The 19,784-nt window shown below is 46.9% G+C and overlaps 1 protein-coding gene across 5 annotated transcripts in view; it reads right to left on the reverse strand.

Moving 5' to 3' along the window:
* MROH1 (maestro heat like repeat family member 1) overlaps positions 1–19,784 on the reverse strand; it is a 2,054,050-nt gene that overhangs the window by 47,274 nt on the left and 1,986,992 nt on the right. For all 5 annotated transcript variants that reach the window (XM_078686516.1, XM_078686513.1, XM_078686514.1 and 2 more), the window contains 2 exons: positions 16,929–17,063; positions 7,275–7,377 (listed from right to left, as the gene is read on the reverse strand). In XM_078686516.1, coding sequence (XP_078542642.1) covers positions 7,275–7,377; positions 16,929–17,063 — 238 coding nt within the window. The remainder of the gene's footprint in view (positions 1–7,274; positions 7,378–16,928; positions 17,064–19,784) is intronic.

A 19,784-nucleotide genomic window follows, 5' to 3' on the forward strand; every position in this document is an offset into this window, starting at 1 on the left:
GCAAAAGCAGAAGGGCCCCACGCCGATCGTGGAGATGCTGGGGGGCTGCTCTTCGGTGCTGGAGCTGCTCAGGGTGGGGGCTTCTCGGACCCCAAAGCACTCACCAGGAAATTACTCGGTGGGCTTGCTGTGCAGAAGTCGTGCAGTCTTGGCGATGGCCGGTCCCTTGAGGTCTCGTCGCACCCACGGTTCTCAGCTGGGCTGTAGAGGTGGGTAGAGGTCAGAGGTGCCAGGGAAGCCGGGTCTCGTCGAGCTGGGCAGTCGGATTCCGGAGGAAGGACGTGCAGCAGACCGCAGTGTTCTTAGATGGTGCCTGCGGATGCAGGGTGACTACTCCTTAGCCACAAGGGAGAAATCTTAGGAAGAAGTCTTGAGTTCCTTTCGTAGAAAGTAGTTTCAGGATTCAAAGATGATCTGATTTGGAAGGGGGCCAGTCTCTACCTTTATCTTGGAAAAGGGGGCTGGCACGCGACTAAGTCCTGCCCTAGGGGTGGGACCAGGAGGGGGGTGGTTACACCCACTTCCTTGGCGGGCTTTTCCCCAGCACAGGGTCTGGAGTGTCCCTGGAACTGGTTTAAGCCAGCCTATGCACAGTGAGCACCGGGGTGCCACGTGCAGTCACCTTCCTCTGAAGCCCTGCCTACCTACAATACACAAAACCCTGTCTGGGACGGTGCTGGCACCGCCCCTGGCAGGAAACCCTTTGTCCTTATCTCCTGCTCTGGGAGGACTCCCAGCAGCAGGAGGGCAGACTTGTGTCTCGGTGGCAGCATCCATTTTGTGGATGCTAAGGCTCTGTCTGACTTTTAACCGGGTTATAGGTTACATGCATGTCGTGTCCCTCTAGAAGGGTGGAATGCTAACCCCGTCGCCAGAATTGGCGAGGGGTTAGTATTCCAATTCGTATGACACCTTACTCGACATGTTTTGATAAAGCGATACCAGAGTTGGCATTTAACCGCGAGGATTATAATGCACTTAAGAGTATATGGTATGCGATATCATGGAAACGGCTAAGGGATGGGTCCCGAAAGCCGCAGACAGGCTCAGCTCATGCCAGAGCACCATCTCACACGATTCCAAGCACTCTGCCTTCAGGATTGTTAAGGCCTGCCATAGGAGTGACTGATAGGATGTCTGTGTGTCCATTTTAGGGTTAGATATAGGTATACTATATCTAAAGCAAAGGGTGATTACACCACCTTGCCCCAGCTGTCAAGCAGCCAGTTGTGTCAGATTTGGATGGCCAGCCAGGGGTGGCATAATACATGCTGCAGCTCCTGGTAGGCCCTGGGTACACCTATGCCCTGGGTACCTAAGGTACACTGTACAGGGACTGATAAGGTGGCTCAGTATCCAATTTAGATATGTACCTAAGGTACATGGAATCCATGTTACAGAGAGAGCAGTGGGCCTGAGGTCCTGAACAGCAGGGCCTCAGGTCAACTAAGTCAGAAAACCAGCAAAACACCAGGCAAAAAAGTTGGGGGCAACCATAGTCAGGGATCTACCTTCCTACATGATGTGTCGTCGAAAGTCTTGTTGCGTCGACTGGGCCTCGTGCACCGAAGAGCCACGCGACTCCTCGGGATGTCCGACTCGGGAACTGAGCCGGAACAGAGCTGGGCACCGAGCGCAAAACAATACCGACGGTATAGGAAAAAAAGGCCTTCAGGCCTTAAGAAAAGTCTATATCGATTCCGAACTGGAGATAATGAATATACATCCGAACCCAATGGCGGAAAAAAACAATCTGGGGATGCAGTCGATGCCCATGCGCACTGTAGTCCAGGGGAGGAGCCACCTATCTCGTGATACTTCGAAGACTCTTCCAGGACAACAATGTGCAATCATCCGGACCCAACACTAGGCGGCGATCTATGCTATAGATATGAATTCAGCAGCCCACATGCCTCGAACACAAAGAGATCAAGAGAATATCAGAAAGGGAAGCTTGTAAATGTTGAACACGACATGAGTAACACCACAAACTTCTCCCAGCGTCCACCATAAACAGTCTTTGTAGATAGACGCCTGGCTGCCAGGATCACACCAACGACTTCAGGAGGAAGATCGTATGCCATCAGTTGTTGCCACTAGATCATGCACGGAGATGTAAATTGCCCAGGTTCTGCTACAGACACCCTCCCTACTGCTGCAACAGGAGATCCTCCTGAAGAGGAAAGCAAATTGGTGAACCAATGCTGATGACCAGAAGATCAGAGTACCACAATCTCCTCGCCCAGTCCGGAGCCACTAGGATGACTTAGGCCTTGTTTCTCTTGATCTTCCAGAGTACTCAGGGCAAAAGAGGTAGGTAGCACCCAATCCCCAATGCAGGCGAAAGGTTTCTACTAGGGACGACAGCCTTGGGCACGCCAACGCATTAAATTTTGGATAATGCATGTTTTCTGTAGTGGCAAATAGATCAAGCCAGGGTTCGCCCCACTGCTGAAAGATGCTCTGTAGCATCTCCAATTGTAAGTGCCATTCGTGATCTGCAAGGAAATACTGGCTGAGTTTATCCATTCTGACTTATTAAGATTCCATCAGGTGTACACCCCGATTGTTTAGCCACTTCCAAAGACAGAGCTTCCAAGCACAGATCCCACAATCCTACTCTACCTTGTTCATTGCAATACCACACAACAGCCATATTGTCTATGAGTACCTGTACGCATTCTCCCACCTGATCTTTGGAAGGAAAGCTTTTAAAGTCAAACAGATGGCTCGAAACACCAAAAGATTTATGTGATACTGGGTGTCTTCAAGAGACCAGAGTCCGCTGATCTCCATTTCTCCCAGATGGCCTTCCCAACCCAGCAACAGTGTTTACTTCACCACAGAAAGTTCTGGGTAGTGTAGGAAAAGGTATCTGCCACTGGTCCAACTGCAGTCAAGTAACGCCCACTGTAGGTCTTTTGCAGTCTCCTCCAACACATGAATAAAATCTGACAGATTTCCTTTATGTTTAGTCCACTAACACTGCAAATTCCACGGCAGAGCCCCCATGTGCCACCTGGCATGGTCCACAAGTAGGATGCAGGAGGCCAAGGGACTCAGAAGTCTCGAAGCTGTTCTCACTGATACTCAGGCAGCAGGTTGAAGCATCGGAATCATAGCCTGAATGTCCTGGACTCGTTGAGGAGGTATACCGAGGAACAATACTGTATCCCGGATAGGCATATTGATGGTAAAACCAATGATATGAACAAGTCGGCCCTTGTCTGGAGATGGTTCGTAAGTATCTGAGGTGAGATAGCCTTCAACAGGTAGTCGTCGAGTTATAGGAAGACTGGCATTCCTAACTTCCATAAGTGGGCGCAACCAACACCTTTACCTTTGAGAACACCCGAGGTGCACTGGTCAGCCCAAAAGGGAGGATGGAAAATGGAAATGTTACTCTTCCATCTTAAAATGCAGGAAACATCTGTGAGATTTCAGGATGGGAAAGTAAAAATGCACATCCCGCAGATCTAACACTAACATTCATTCTACTGGGTCCAGGGCAGATTATTTGGCCCAGAGTGAGCATCTTGAACTTATCTTTTCCCTTTGTATTGTAATTGCATTTATATAGCGCTTAGTACCCCTGACGAGGTGTCTAAGCGCATTTCGGCGAGTAGCACGCTACTCCGGGACCCTTGGAGGATTGGTGTTGAATTAGTATAGTGAAATATGAAAGTAATTTTAAGTGGTGGATAGGTTAGTCAGTTATTTGGATTCAGAAGGATAGCAGAACTATCGAGGAGGAAAAAAGGTTTGTATTTATATAGCGCTGGTTACCCCGGATGGGGCGTTGAAGCAATTTTTTGGCAAGTAGCACGCTACTCCGGACCCCATAAAGGATTAGTGGTGAATTAGTATGGTGAAATATGAAAGTAATTTGAGTGGTGGATGAAGAAGTTTACGGACAAAGATCTAATTTTGGGTGAAGACACAGATCCTTTATGGTATTAAAAATGAACAGGAGTCACAATTTCTGAAACTGGAACTCTCTCTATTGCTCCCTTTGTAAATGGAGCCTGGACTTCTTGAATAATTGACAAGTGGTCCTTCGGTAGATGTTGTGGTAGATGTGGAAGTGGAAGAATGTCAGAAGGGAATGACTGAAAGTGTATGGAATAACCTTATGTCACAATCTGGAGCACCCATGGATCTGAATCCAAACACAGCAAAGTTTATTTATATCCAGATCTAATTCCAAGTTGTATATAATCCAGAAAATCTTTATTTTTCATTGATGATGGCAACAGACAGCCACCGCGTTTCATACACACTGTGAACTTCATCAGGGCAAACATATTTGCACATCGATCAAATCTGGCATTCGGAGGTATAAGGATCTGATGCAACTGAGGGACCGGGTTCGAAACGGGTGAAACTAAGAAACTGAACACCATATTTGAAGCATTAACAAACCTTGAAGCTAAACTAGTGAAAGAGAATACCTTCTTTGTGTAAGCTTCCATCTTTCGATTCCCTGTCAGGGTGAGTAGCAGAGAAGGCATTGGGATTAGTATGGCTAGTTGAAGCCTGCACTATTGAGATTTCTGGATTTGGGTACTGAAGAAGAAAAAAAGAACCTCCGCATCTCACAGAGACGGATGGTTGATTCCCGCAATCTGGCGATTTATTGGAGGACACAATCATGGTTTAGCCCTGGTGCCCAGCTTCATCAAATGGCAATAAAGGTTCTTCCGAAGTGCAAGCTGGGTCTAGAATTTCCATTACCAAAGTAGTTTCAAACTCTCAGGGAGCAAAATAAGATCAAGGGTCTCTGCTGCCCTGCGTATAACTGTGGCAAATGATGCTTCAGTGTCTGAAACAACGATCAAATCTGCAAACAGCATCGGCAATAGAGTCTGAGGTCTTGAGCGACTGTGGCGTTAGATGCGGTGCTGAAAGCAGAGATGTTGACAGGTCCATGTATGATGGGCCTGAAGTCTTTGGCTTTGATACTAAACTAAGAGGCACAGCTGGCATCAAGGATGGATCTGTCAATGTCTAAAAGGAAGCCTCCAGGGATCTCTGATGCTCTAAATCGTAGCAGACGGATCTAGAGTAACACCAAAGGTTTCTTCAGCTATTGGAGCTGGTCTGGCGTCGCCACTTAATCAGTTGGAAGCCGGAATGGAAAGGATGTTGAAGGTGGTTCAACAATAGGGGAACAACTTTATCTAGAAGCTCAAGGTGATTCATTTGACCTCTAATGGTTGGAGCACCATGTAGCAGGAAATCCATGTTTGGATTTTTTATGGCTCTTTCTGGACTTACTTGATTTTGATGAACTCATGTCTCTTTAATGACCTCTAGATGTAGAACGAGATCTCCTCCTTGTTCTCAACTGAGGCTGTCATGCTGTTGACATTGAACGAGACTTCCTCATCTCCGCTGCCACAAAGCTTGAAACGTGACCAGAACAAAGGCACTCCAAAGAGACATTGTGTGGATCTGTAACCAACATTTATTGGTTTCAAGTCAATAACATCTTAAAACATGATGGTCCGGGTGACATTTTGTACTAAAAAAGTAATGTCTAGTAGAAATTTAGCAAAAAACTCAACATTTGAAGCTCTGGATCCGCATCTGTTTGCACGGAATGGAAGGAACCGACGCCAGCATGAGCAAGTGATATATATATATATATTCTGGGACCAATTTCACGTCTGCACGAGGAACCTTGACGTTGCACAACGCCACCTATCTATGCTGGAGGATATTGCTGAGCAAAGGTTTTCGGATCTAGTTTGATGACTGGAGGTATTCAGAAGGTGATCAATCTGCAGTTAGTAGTCTCTATCAGAATCTGGAGGTTATTCATAAAATGTACCCTAAAGACAACTTACAGTTGTCTAAAAGTTGAAGGCTGGGCTGGTTCAGTCCCAGGGTAGACCAGAAAAAGTAACAGGAAAAGTTTGCAGAGAGGTTAGAGCTAAGTGTCATGTAGGAGGAGTAAGAGAGCGATCACTTCTACCTCACTGGCTGAAATTCAGATTGCTTCAAATGAGGTAGATGTACTACAAAACAAACAGTGTTATTCAGACCTAAACACTGTTTACTGCTATTTAAGATTATCAGGGATGCGTAATCTGATGATGACTAATAATTCAAGCATATAAATAAATGAAAGATCCAATGTTGGAGGATCTGTGTTTAGAAGTATCCATTATAATACTGCACTAAAAATGTGAATGGTTGAGGGACTTGAAAAAAACCCAGGAGAAAACCTCTGAGGACAACTCTAGATCTCCACTGAAGGGCATAGTAAAAAGGAACTGATGTTAGTGTGCCGGGGAGTATGCTATATCTCTCCAGTGACACATCATGAGCTAGCATCCAGCGTCATAGTGGAGCCGGTGCCACTACTGTGGGAGAGCTTTGAAAGGCATTTTTAGATCCAGTCTGGTGCCTGAGATATTCAACTAGTGAGGATCTGCAGGTAGAAGCAGCCATCATAAAATCAATTTGCAAGCTATCTAATAGACATACAACCAAGAGGGTCACACATGTAAAGTAGAGGAAAGAAAATTACCAAGAACCCTCCATCTCATCAGCGGCTCCTCAGCTGAGGAATGTCGCCCCACTGCTCTCTGAGCAGTTCAAAAAGGTACAATAAAATGATAACGCAATGTTATTATAATTTTATTGTACCAAACTGGCTTTGGTGTGGGGCTGATCAGAGTAGCTGGAGGAGTGGGGAGCACTCTAAGTGTGCATGACGGTTGGGCCAACTGTCTTGGGCTGGCCAAACAGTCATGCCCACTTTGATTGTTCTCCAGGATCTGCATTGCACAGCCTGGGTGGAGAACATGCACAGCTTCCCAGCCCGTCGGAGCGTTGACCCACAGTGCTCAGACAATTCACAACGCTGCTGTCATGCAGTGTTGTGATTGGCTAATGGAGTCTGCGAGCCTGTGTGCTTCTTGCTTCATGGACAGAGAACAGACGACGGAGGAGAGACGGCGGCAGTACCCAGGTAAGTGTTTTTTTTCATTCCGCTCCCTCTCACCCCCCCACCCCTGATCATTAGCACCCGCCACTGCTCTATCTTTACAGCCCTTTAAAACTTCAAGTGGGCTTTAATAAACGTAACGGACACTAAAAGGATGTTATTAAGTCTTCTTTAAAAACTGAGAGAACAGTGTAGGTCAAAGATCAAGAACACTGCAGTGGTCAAGCACCTAGTATCAACATCTACAATCTTGTCAGAAGCCACCCATAATGGCTAAAATATAAGATTCATGAAAATACCAATCGAATGAGGATCTTACCAATGAACATGGGTGCAGCAGCTCTGATGTCAGCCCAAATGCTCTTGAAGTAAGACATGTTGGTAGCAATCAAGCGGTTCAGCATTTCAGGATATTCTTGCATCTAGGGGAAAAGAAGCCATATAACTAAGAAATAAGGGCAAGTGTAGAAACATGATGAATGTATGAGAGAACAACACCACACAACATATCTTCCTACCTTTCATTCCAGGTGCCAATAAATTCTATTTCTGCTAATAAGAACAAGTTACTTAACTTAGTTAACGCTTTTTCTGGTGGAAACAGTATCTGCTTGTGGATTCCTCACCTTTTGAATATCCCCTCCACGGAATACTGGCGCAGAGGATATTTAAAAGGTGAGGAATCCACAGGCAGAAGTATCCATCAGAACTGGAGTTACTAGCTGAACTGGGGTCACAAGTTGCATAGTTTTACTGTGCATCCATGTTCCTTTCCCTAAACAGATTTTACCAGGAATACTTGGTAAAATGACAACTTACTGGAATCATTGCATGAACACAAATTCACATGGTTGGTTGTTTAACACCTTCAATGCTATGGCTTTTCCCGTCCTGTGCTGAGATTTCTCAAATCTCTTTGTTCCATGACGAGTTCACCTTGTCATCCGCACAGGGTAGGTAAAGCTGATGACGAGCTGAGCTCGTCATCAGCATGGAAGGGGTTAAATACTTTATTTAGATAATCAAGTCAATGAAAGTGACAGCAACATAAAATAGTGTGGAGGAGTAAAATTAGTATATACAAACATTGTCACCACGTTTGTAGGATGCTGGCTTAGTATATGGTGGACATTTATTTAAGTGGTGCACCTTGCACTAACCCAGACAACCCTTATGGTGATTTTCGTGGTCTTAGACAACCTTAGAAAGCTCTTTAAGTGGTAGCTGTCTGTGGAGAGCAGTCTTAAGGCTTATCTTCAAGGAGTGCTAAGCAGCTTGTTTTACCAGTTTAACCTTAGGATGTAAGTTAAATGAAAGAGAACCACACAGTGTGTATATAAAAATACTTCTATTTATTACACAGCACTCCCTAACACTTTGGTATATATCCTACCCACGATATCAACACAATACACATCAAAACGAAAATAATAATATGGTAAGTAGCACAACATACAGTGGTCTCCAGGCGGAGATCAAATCATATATTAAAAAAGTTGAATGCAAACTGCAGGAGGGGACGAACTCGGAGCAGAACACACAGAGGAGCCGGAGACACAAGAAACCACCCAAGGTAAGTATCTAGGAACCCCACTGATTCTGTGTGCCGAGTAGGAACAAAGCTGCATGCCCAGTAGAAGTCAATGGAGAAGTCTTGGTTCTGGTTTTGCAGAAGGACCCTTCCCAGAGGACCCTGAAGAATTCCCTTGGAGGACTGAAGGTTGGAGAGCCACCCCACCCGTGTATACCCCGGAGACCAGGTTACCTTCACCAGGGAAGCCAGGTGCATAGGGATGAAGAGAAGTGTGAAACCTCAGTAGATAACAATGGAAGAATTGGAGAAAAGTGCCTCTGGAGAAGAAGGTGAAGAAGCCCGGTGGAATTGAAGGGTGGATTCTGGAAGTAAATAACCTGCAAGCAAAGGGAACAGTGTATATGCGACTCAGGAGTGACCAGGGGGCAACGAAGAGCAATGTTCACCGATGTCGGCGGTTCAGATGAGTTGACTGCGTCCTTGTCCCCGCGAAAGACCAGGCGATGCCGAGGAAGACCAAGAGCTGTGCATGCGCTGTCCCACGTCGGATGTTGGTGACCAGGGTGTAGCTGTTCGGTGGGAATACCAAGCCTTGGTAGCCACAACTGGTGTGGAGAACGAAGAAGGTTCAAGTGACTCACCAAAAGCAGGAGAGTCAGAGCAGGCTCTGAGCAAGCAGTCAAGCCCACTAAGTTCACCTAGAAGGAAGGCCCACGGTGCAGAGGATGCGGTGAGGACGCTGTACTTAGCAGAAAGAAATGCTGGAGGATTGAGCTTCTTGTAACCCGAAGATCTCTGGAGTACAGAGCAATGAAGCCTTGGCATTGGTAAGTTGACATGTTGCATAAGGGTTCGGTCCCAGCGGTTCCGACAAGGGATACTGGCCTCAAAATTGCAGTGAGGACAGATCAGGCCTCGAGGAAGTTGCAGAACCACAGGCTGTGTTGCTGAGCCTTTCAAAGTTCATGGGACGTCAGGAGCAGCAGACGGTCAGCTTTGTTGCAGTGCTTGCAGATGCAAGGGAGTGACTCCTTCCCTCCAAGGGAGATTACTTCCAGTTTCCTTAAAGCCCACAGGTCCGTTGAAGATCCTGGAAGAAGCACAGACACACACGATGAAGATGACTCACAGAACGGTTCGACCAAGAGCAGCAGGAGTCTTCCTTGATGCCGTCTCGGTGCCAGGCGAAGTCTAGCTAAGTCCAAGTATCCAAACAGTCAAAGAGTGACATGGTTTCAGGCTTGATTCTTGTCCCATGGTGAATGTAAGGAACCACCCACAGGTAAGTCCATAAGTACCCTAGGGAAAGGGTTGGAATGACTCTGGCATCCCTTCCAGAGGAAGGCTGGACAAAGGGGAGGATAATCCCATGACCTTTGTCCAGTTTTGCACCAGAGCAGGCGCAAAGGGCTCCCGGAACTTGCTCAAACTGAGGTATTGAAGAGGGCACCTAATGTGCCCTTGAAAGCAGTCTGGTGGCGCTGGGAAGCGCCCTCACCCCAACCCAATACACTAAGTCCTGTCCGGGAGGTGGTCACACCTCCCTGTGAAAGGAAACCAATTTTTCTACCTTCCCCTGCTCGAGCTTGGTACAGCAGCAGGAGGGCAGAATCATGACTTTGGCCACATCAGCACTAGCTTGCTGTCAGACCCTGAAAAGCTGTTACCAATAGTACAGGAGGGTCCCCCAAGGGAGTCCCCCTTGTACTTGGGTCCCTTAGGGGACTGTATAGAAAACATAAGGATCCACCCTCAGATTGATATTTAACCGTGTCCTTCCAGACTAAGCACGTTTCCTGCAGTGGTGTAAAACACACCCTTTTGTTAAAATACCCCTCACACACCAAAAGACCCCTTGGTGTCATACTTCATCATAGGGGTCTTCCCGTCCCGCTGCAGGACGGGGCGTGCTACGACCTACGACTACGTGGGAGCACTATTTCTGAAAAAACAAGACTATGTGTCATGTAGGAGTGTGAGTGGAAGGGTCAGGAGTGAATAAGAGAGTGAATCAAAAAATACCTGGCTCTGTGGACTAATAAAACTTTAATATTCCTTTGAGCTATATAATAAGGAGCCTTAAAACGGATGGGAAGTGTGCCTATAGTCACACTTACCTCAAGGACACTGCCTCTACTATGTCTTGCCTCCCCGCGGCTCGTTCACTCATGGGGCATTATCTCCTTAGGGATCAAATTACAAAGTAGTATACCTATTTAGGTATTGTATACTGTGCATGGTTATTTGGTATGCTCACCATGTAGTAATAACTACATGTATATACACTACTTTCTTAGCCACCCCTATTTTTTTGATACCTTATTGACATCGCTCTATATTATATAGTGAGTGTAGAAGGGATCCTCTTGGTCCTGAAGCAGAAGCCAGGTGAGGGCTTCGAAACATGTTGACAGACATAGGAGGGACTGCTCTTTGAGGCAATATACCTCCAACCCTTTTTCCTCACTTTTAACAATACCAGCTCAAAGGAATATTAAAGTTTTTTAGTCCAGAGAGCCAGGTATTTTTTAAATCACTCTATCATTCACTCCTGAACCATCAACTCACACTCCTACACGACACAGTCTTGTTTTTTCAGAAATAGTACCCCCTAAGATGAAGTATGACACCAAGGGCCCTTTTGGTGTGTGAGGGGTATTTTAACAAAACTGTGTGTTTTCCACCACTGTAGAAAACACATGTAGTCTCGGAGGACACGGTTAAACATCAATCCAAGAATGGATCATTGACGCACCCACCTCCATTGCTCCTATGAGCATTACCTCTTCACTCCCCTTTCTTGGTTTCTTGATGGCCCTTAGGGGACCCCCTGATCTCCTGGCAACAACCTTTCAGTATGTGCATACAAGCTAGTGCTGCTGCTGACCACAGACACGATTCTGCCCTCCTGCTGCAGGGGAAGGTAGAACACTAGGTTTCCTGTCACAGGGAGGTGTAACCACCTCTCAGACAGGACTTAGTGTGCTGGGGTGGGATGGGGCAGGGGCACTGACGATCACTCACTGATGAACTCTAATACCCCATGTAGAGTCACTCTTATGAGTCCCTGTACAGTGTACTATAGGTACCCAGGGCATAGGTGCACCCAAGGCCTACCAGGAACTGCAGCATATCTTTTGCCACCCCTGGCTGGCCATCCAAACTGACACAACTGGCTGATCACTCAGCTGGGGCAAGGTCGTGTAATCACCCCTTGCTTAGATATAGTATTCCTATGTCTAACCCTATATCTGGACACATATACACCTATAAGTCACTCCTATGGCAGGCCTTAACAATCCTGACAGGAAACCATCATTTTTTATAATGTTTATTGAAATTTTAACCTTAACAGATCATGTATAGTTACAATGAAGTTTGCATTGACTCTGAACATTGTAATGCATTTTTATCATATGAACTTTTTATGAATATTTGAAAAATTAAAACCAATTTTATTGGAGAAAGCAGTTTGTCTAATGTTGTTGTAGATAATTCTATCTACATGTGTACTTGCTAGTCACGTTTGTGCATGCCTGGGAATTTTTGCTTACATATATACTTAACAATCCTGAAGGCAGAGTGCTTGGTTTTATGTGAGATGGTGCTCTAGCATGAGCTGAGCCTGTCTGCAGCTTTCGGAACCATGTCCTTATAGCTGTTCTGGAATAATGCCATACCATATACTCAAAAAGTGCATTATGAACCTCGCGGTTAAATGCTATCTTTGGTTTGGCTTTATCAAAACATGTCGTGTAAGGTGTCATACGCTTTGGAATACTACCCCCTCGCCAGTTCTGGCGACGGGGGTAGCATTCCACCCTTCTAGAGGGAGAAGACATGTTACTTCCATTAATCCTGGTTAAAGTTAACCAGAGCCTCAGCATCACAAAATGGATGCTGCTGCCACAGACACAAGTCTGACCTCCTGCTGCCGGGAGTCCTTCCAGCGAGGGAGGCTTGGACAATAGGTTTCCTGTCACAGGGAGGTGCTAGCACCACCCCAGACAGGCTATAGTGTATTGGGGCAGGAAGGGCTGAATGAAACTAGACACTGCCTGGGGCACACCAGGTGTCCCATGCATAGGTCAGTTCAAACTGGTGCTGGGGCACTCCAGCCCCAGCTCTGGCGTGAAACTGGACAAAGGGAAAGGGGTGTAACCACCCCCTTCCTGGGTCCCACCCATAGGAGGGACCTAGCAGGTAATCCAGCCCCTAGATTTGGTATATAGGTAGGAGCTGAGTCCCAAGACTTTAGATAATCCTGACAAACTCTGATACGAAACTCTGGACCCTTCGACATCCTACTCGACGTAGAAGACTGAAGAATCTCCCTTGTGGTCAAGGAGTGACCACCCTGTGCAAGCAGGCACCATCAAGCGCTCAACGGTTTGCTTTGTCGTTGCTCCAGCCGGAGCTCGAACACATAGCCTGACAAGACCCGGACTTCCAGACTTCCTTCAGCCCGATCCACAGCCACAGCAAAGCCGAGACCCGTGGAGGCGACGCGAGATGTGGGACCGGCCATCTTGGAAAGCCAGCAAATTGCTTTCAGTGCCACTTCTGAGGCACCCTCGTAGTTGTGCATTGGGGATTGAGAAGACCCAGCCCCGAGCACCAACTGCACTGAATATCACCTCTCCACACTCACCGAGTGCTGCGTGGGGCCCTTCTGCATTTTCCTGCTCGACGCGTCTGTCCGGTCACTTGCCCGTTGGCTAGTGGCCTCTGTGACGATGAAACTTTGAATTTCCAACGCTGGTCTGGTTGCTCCAGCTTAGTGGGACATCCGTATCCAGCTCCTGGTCGTCGTCTACACCTCCTGGTCCACGTGGCTGCAGAGACAAGCTTCACGACATCACCTGATTGCTCCCCGACTTTCGCCTGGTTCCTTCCTGGTTCCATCCTGGTCACTGGCTAGTGACCCAGACTCTGTCCCCTCTGCTTTCAGGTACTCTTCATCCTCAATCCGCCCTTGGATCCAACCGGACTCTTCTCTCCTGGTCGCCTGCAGCATCTTTTCTCCAAGGCTCCATAGAACTCCACGACGAAACCCGACACTTTGACACCTATGCACCCGCTTCCTGTGGGTGAGGTAACGAGAGTACTGCGGTGCTCCTGTAGAGGTTTACACTCCTAGTGTCCTAGTTTCAAGTGGTTAGTCTCTAGTCCAGTCGGAAGACTCCTAAAACTTTAACTTTCTAACTTTGCGCACCCATTGACTTCTATGTGTGCACGCGTGTGCATTTAGACACTGCACCCGCATCCCGTGGGCCTCCTGCTCCCTAACTACTGTTAGTCCAGTGTAGCCCCAGCGATTCCCAAGGCCCTAGGCCTTAGGCCTTACCATTGTTCGTGACGTGGTTCTTATACCACTATTTTAGTATATGGTTTAGGGGGCCACCAGGGCCAATCCACATTTGTGCAACTTTTGTATGTTATATTAAGTTACTTGTTATGTGCTTGTGCTCCTGTGCTCATAAAGAGTTAAGGGGATTGATTTAGAAATAAATACATATATATTTTGAATATATAACCTGTGTGGTGTCCTTTCATTTGGTATTAAAAGGTTTGCATTTGGTAAAACAGCTGGCTTCACATGCCCTCTTGAGTTTAGCCTAAGACTGCTTTTGTCCATGCTACCACTAGGATAGCTTGTCTATAAGGTTGACTTTACAACCATCACCATAAGGGTTGTTTGGACTGGTGCAAGGTGCTCACTAGAATAGTGAACATCATATACCAGGCCAACTTCTCACACCCCAGTGAATAGTTCTAGCGACACAGAGGGTGGCCCAAGAGGTAGGTCCCCTTTTATTCCTCCTGGGAGGGTGCAAAGATTCCATGGAGGTCTAGAACCTCCTCTGTAAATTCAACCTCCTCTAATCAATCCAGAGGGACATCCATCTCCAGCCAGAGAGAGGACTCCTTAGAAAGGAAATACCATCTGCTCTGGTTTAAGAGAGCCAATCTCAGGATCAAGAAGGAACAGATGGCCCTGGATAAGGAGACCCTGGAAGTTCAGAGGGCTAGGAAGAATTTGGGATTAGCATCCCATGGTGGCACCACTAGTGAACATAGGGTTAGGGAACACTCCTTTTACAGTTGGAACTTGAGCAGAATGGTCCCTCCTTACCAGGAAGAGGATGGCATCCATAAATGGACAACTGATTTAGAGATGGCCTGTAAAGTTCAGAAGGTCCCTCAGAGGCAGTGGCCAGCTATACCGTGGCTCTCCTTTGCTAACAAAAGTAGACACAGACTTCGCACAGTTAGGAAGATGCAGATAATGACACAGTCTTGAAGAATGTCCTCACTGATGGGTTTGGTTTAACCACTGAGAAATACAGGTTTACATTTAGGGACACACAAAAGGCACACACTGAAGACTGGGTAGATTTTGTTCATAGTGCTATTAAGGTTCTGGAAGGCTGGCTTCATGGAAGTAATGTGCATGGGAGCACATCCTTATTCATTTGCAAAATCAGCTACTGTACCAGTACCTGGTAGACTCAGATCTCACCTCTCTCCAAGAATTGGGAAAGAAGGCAGACAAATGGGTTTGTACCAGGGTGAAACAAAAGTCTCACGGTGGTGGTGACAAGAAGAAGCGTATTTTTTTAAGGCCCAAGAGAAAGGTGGGGAAACTCTAAAGAACAGAAAGAGTCCCCTGAAGGTCCCCAAAACTCTTCCTCTGGGGGTAGGTCCCAATCCTCTTCCTCTAACAAGAAACCTTGGTGCTATCTCTGTAAAGAGAAAGGCCATAAGGCAAAGTATGCCAATTGCCCTAAGGCTAGCAAGACTACTACTACAAAAACCCCTAGGGCCTCTAGCAGTAACACTGATAGAAGTAGTGTTTTGGGTTCTCCTGGGGTACTGACGTGGGTTCTGGCCGTGTCAGAACCCCCACTCAGACTACCTTGGTCAGTGATGGTGGCATGGGCCTTGCCACCTTTACTGTAAGTCTGAATACGGTGGGCATGTACAGACAAGAGCCTTTTATAATTGGTCAAGAAGCTGTAGCCTCTAGGGAAACAGGGACCAGTGTCACCATGGTGACAGGCAGACTTGTGTCCCCTCTTCAGCTTCCACCTGGGCACATATACCAGGTTCCAACTCTGCACACAGACTCTGTGGGGTTCCTGGGTACTTACCTTGGGCGGTTCCTTGTGGCTCTGGCTCCTCTGGGTCTTGTGGTCCAAGTCCTGTTCTCCTTTACATTCCACTTTCTTAATATATGGTTTGGTCTTCCCCCTGGAGACCACTGTATTTTATGATACTTACCGGATTGCTTTGGAAATATTCTAGTGTATTGTGTTGATATCTCCGGGTCGGAGATATACCAATGTTATAGTGATATTGTTTTGTAATAAATTGACTTCTTTTTGCTAAACCCTGTGTGGTTACCTTTCCTCTAATCGAAACTACAGATGAAACTGGTAAAGCAAGCTGCATACCACTAGATCAAGATAAGCCTGCAGGCTGCTCTCCCCAGCTCCCACTTTGAGAGCATTCTATGGTTATCAAATACCACTACAGTCACCATAAGGGTTGCCTGGATTAGTGCAAGTGTGCACCATATACTAAGCCAGCCTCCTACACTTGTATGTGTTGACAATATTGCCATAGTTATATAAGGCTAAAAATACTAATTCATAGCTCTGTTTCCTGAAATGAGCACTCAAATATGCAGGCTTAGGAGAGATGTCAAAAGGATGCACTCCAGGGCAGTCCATTTGTCAAGAGCGTCAAGGAGACCCAAGAATACCTTCAGGTTTCTTTTGGAAAATAATGAGCCCACTTATTTATCTTAAGTTATACAGCACTGAGCTAGCTGCAAGTCCAATGAAGCAGTATTTGACAGAACAATAATAATAAAAATAAAAAACACTGGAGATACACAACAAGACATATAACACAGTACGGTCAAACCATGGGTTCAAACCATGGGTTCATGTTAGTCACATTGACCAACTGGTAGCTGCAACAGACATATTTCAAGGCTGTGTTCTGCACTAGGCTAAATCACACAATGTTGAATCATTATCTCAGCACCCACCCAAGAGTTGCACTGTCAAAGTGGGCATTCAAAAAGCATGACAACACCTGAAACACAACACTATATTATAGCTCCTGCAGACTATAAATGCATGCCCCTCTGCCCTCTAAGGAAAACAATTGGCATTTTATATCATTGTGGGCAATGGGCGGTGTAAATTCAAATGCATATTATTTTATCATATTTACAGTTTAGACAATTCAGGTCATCATTCTATGCTTTTGGCTCAATCCCTGCTCTCTTTATGGCATATATTGTACAAAATGGTGGTACACCAATTTCAGAAATAATAATTGAGGTACAGGCAATGTATCTCACTCACTTAACCACCCTACTTATTCCTATTACAAACTTTTTTAGATGTCTGGATCTGCCCTTACAAGATTTTTGCAGACGTCATTCAAGAACTCTCCATAGTGCAGGCCTCTATCCTCATGCAGATGGTTCTTAAACATGTCTGAAAGACCTTCACATCCCATGTTAGGGCCACACATCCTTAGGGCAAACTTGCATGCCTGGAATGCAAAAGAATGTGAAAAACACTTCTTATTAACATGCAGACTAACATAGATGCTATCCATATATATCATCATTAGAGTATCTAAAATCAGTATGTTTTTGATGAAGAAAAGTTACTTACCTGTAACCATAGTCCTGTATCAGAGAGATTATCTGTAAATCCACAAACAAACAAGTTACTTACCATCAGTAACGATATATCGTTAAGAAAAATTAGTTAGTGATAGATTCCTTACCTTAGAATTACCCCCAGGCGTCAGACTGGAACCGGAAAGTTTTCATCAGCAGTACCCCTGCGCGTCGGTAGGCGTCGTAGAACGGCTCTGCGTACATCGCTGGCGTTGTAGTCGCTGAGATGCCGCCGCTGGAGCTACTTAGACGCGCCCATACGCACTGATGTCAGTTCTGTACACGACTTTCCACGCCAGGAACGCAGAGCTATGCAAGATACTGACCACTGGTGTATTGAAACTAGGGCCCTAGAATTAAGTTCGCAGAACGGGGAGGATGGGTGGGGCGGTAACGAATAACTAATGTTTCTTACAGATATATCGTTACTGAAGGTAGTAACTTGTTCATCTGAAAGAAACCCGTTATAGATTCCTTACCTTAGAATAGATACCCCAGCAATACCAACCCCGGTGGTGGGTCTGCGAACAAAGATCACACCATAAAGTCATGGAGAACAGAACGGCCAAAGAAGGGGTCTCTTCGGACTGGACTGTCAAGGCAATAATACTTAGTAAAAGTGTGCAGCGAGGCCCACGTGGCTGCCTGACAGATGTCTTGCAGGGGGACACCACGTCCCAATGCAGAAGCAGAGGTGGCCAACCCCACCGGCGGTTCCTGTTTAGCTAGAGAATAACAGGCTTTGATACACAAGACGACCCAGCAGGAGATAGTCCTCTTGTGTACAGCCTGACCTTTCTTGGCGCCTACATAGCCAACAAAGAGCTGGTCATCCACCCGGAACTGTTGTGTGCAATCCAGGTAAAATGAGTGCGTACATTTTGGGTCCAGACGGTGGAGCCTCTCTTCCTCTCTGGAAGGGTGCGGAGGCAGAAAGAAAGTGGGCAAGGTGATAGTTTGTCCGATGTGGAAGGCAGTAACAACCTTCGGCAAGAAGGAAGGACGATTGCGAAGCACAACCTTGTCCGAATGAACAGACAGAAAAGGAGGCTTACAGGAAAGAGCCTGGAGCTCACTCATGTACCTAGTGGAGGTGATGGCAACCAGGAAAGCAGTCTTCAAAGTCAATAGATCAAGAGGACAGTTGTGAAGTGGCTCAAAGGGAGCGCAAATCAGATAAGTAAGAACCAGATTCAAGTCCCACTGCGGCATCACAAACGTAATAGGAGGGAAATGGTGAGTAATGCCTTTGAGAAATCTATGAACAACAGGGGACTTGAAAAGAGAGGGCTGATCAGGGAGCCTGAGAAAGGCCGAAATCGCAGGGAGGTAGCCCTTAATTGTGCCCAGAGCAGAGCCTTGCTGGGCCAGAGAAAGAAGCAACAAAAGGACTTTTGAAAGAGGGGCAGAAGGGGGATCCACAACCTTTGCTGTGCACCATGCCACAAATTAGTTCCACCTGCAGGCGTATACCCATTTAATGGAGGGACACCTGGCTGCCAGAATGATATCACAGACTTCAGGAGGCAAGTCAAATGGAATCAACTGTCGCCGCTCAATCTCCACGCACTTAGGTGGAGGCTGGACAGGTTCGGTGGAGGACCGCCCCCGGCTGCTGCGACAGAAGATCCTCACGAAGAGGGAGACGGATCAGGGGATCCACGCTCATACTGAGTAGCTCCGGATACCAAACTCTTCGAGTCCAGTCCGGGGCCTCAAGAATGACCTGGGCCCGGTCGCGCCTGATCTTCGTCAGCACTCTGGGTAGAAGTGGTATAGGCGGAAAGGCGTACAAAAGACCGCAACTCCACTTGTGACGAAAAGCGTTACCGACCGAGTGCCGCCTTGGAAATTCCAACACGCAGAACTGTTGACATTGCACGTTCTCTTCGATGGCGAATAGATCTAACCAAGGCTCTCCCCATTGTTGAAAGAGACCTTGCATCACCTGCGAGTGAAGTTCGCCCTGGCGTTCAAAGAACCTGCCAAGTGTTGAACCATCAAGGAAATGACTTGACGTTCCAGCCATGTCCAGAGACGCAGAACCTCTTGACATAGGGTCCATGACCCCACCCTGCCTTGCTTGTTGCAATACCACATGCTGGTGGTGTTGTCTGTGAACACCTGCACTACTCTCCCCTTGACAGAGGGAGGGAATGCTTTCAGTGCAAGTAGGATGGCCCGGAGGTTGATATGGAGCCTGGACTCCGCCTGAGACCAGAGGCCTCTGATCTCCGCCTCTCCCATGTGGCTGCCCCATTCCAGGAGGGACGCATCCGTCACCACTGTGTGCTCCGGCTGGGGAAGGGAGAGTGATCTGCCACTGACCCAATGCTGGTTCATGAACCACCACTGCAACTGTTGCACCGTGCCCTCTGAGATCTGGACGTCATTGGACAGTTCCCCTTGATGCTTCGCCCACTGGAACTTCAGGTCCCACTGCAGAGCCCGCATATGCCATCTGGCATGAATGGTCAGCAGGATGCAGGAGGCCATGAGGCCCAGCAGTCTCAATGTCATCCTGACCGAAACCCACGACAAGGGCCGAAAGATCGGAATCATAGCCTGAATGTTTCGGAATCGCTGTT

Source organism: Lissotriton helveticus, chromosome 4_1 (genome assembly GCF_964261635.1).
Source record: "Lissotriton helveticus chromosome 4_1, aLisHel1.1, whole genome shotgun sequence".
Lineage (NCBI taxonomy): Eukaryota > Metazoa > Chordata > Amphibia > Caudata > Salamandridae > Lissotriton > Lissotriton helveticus.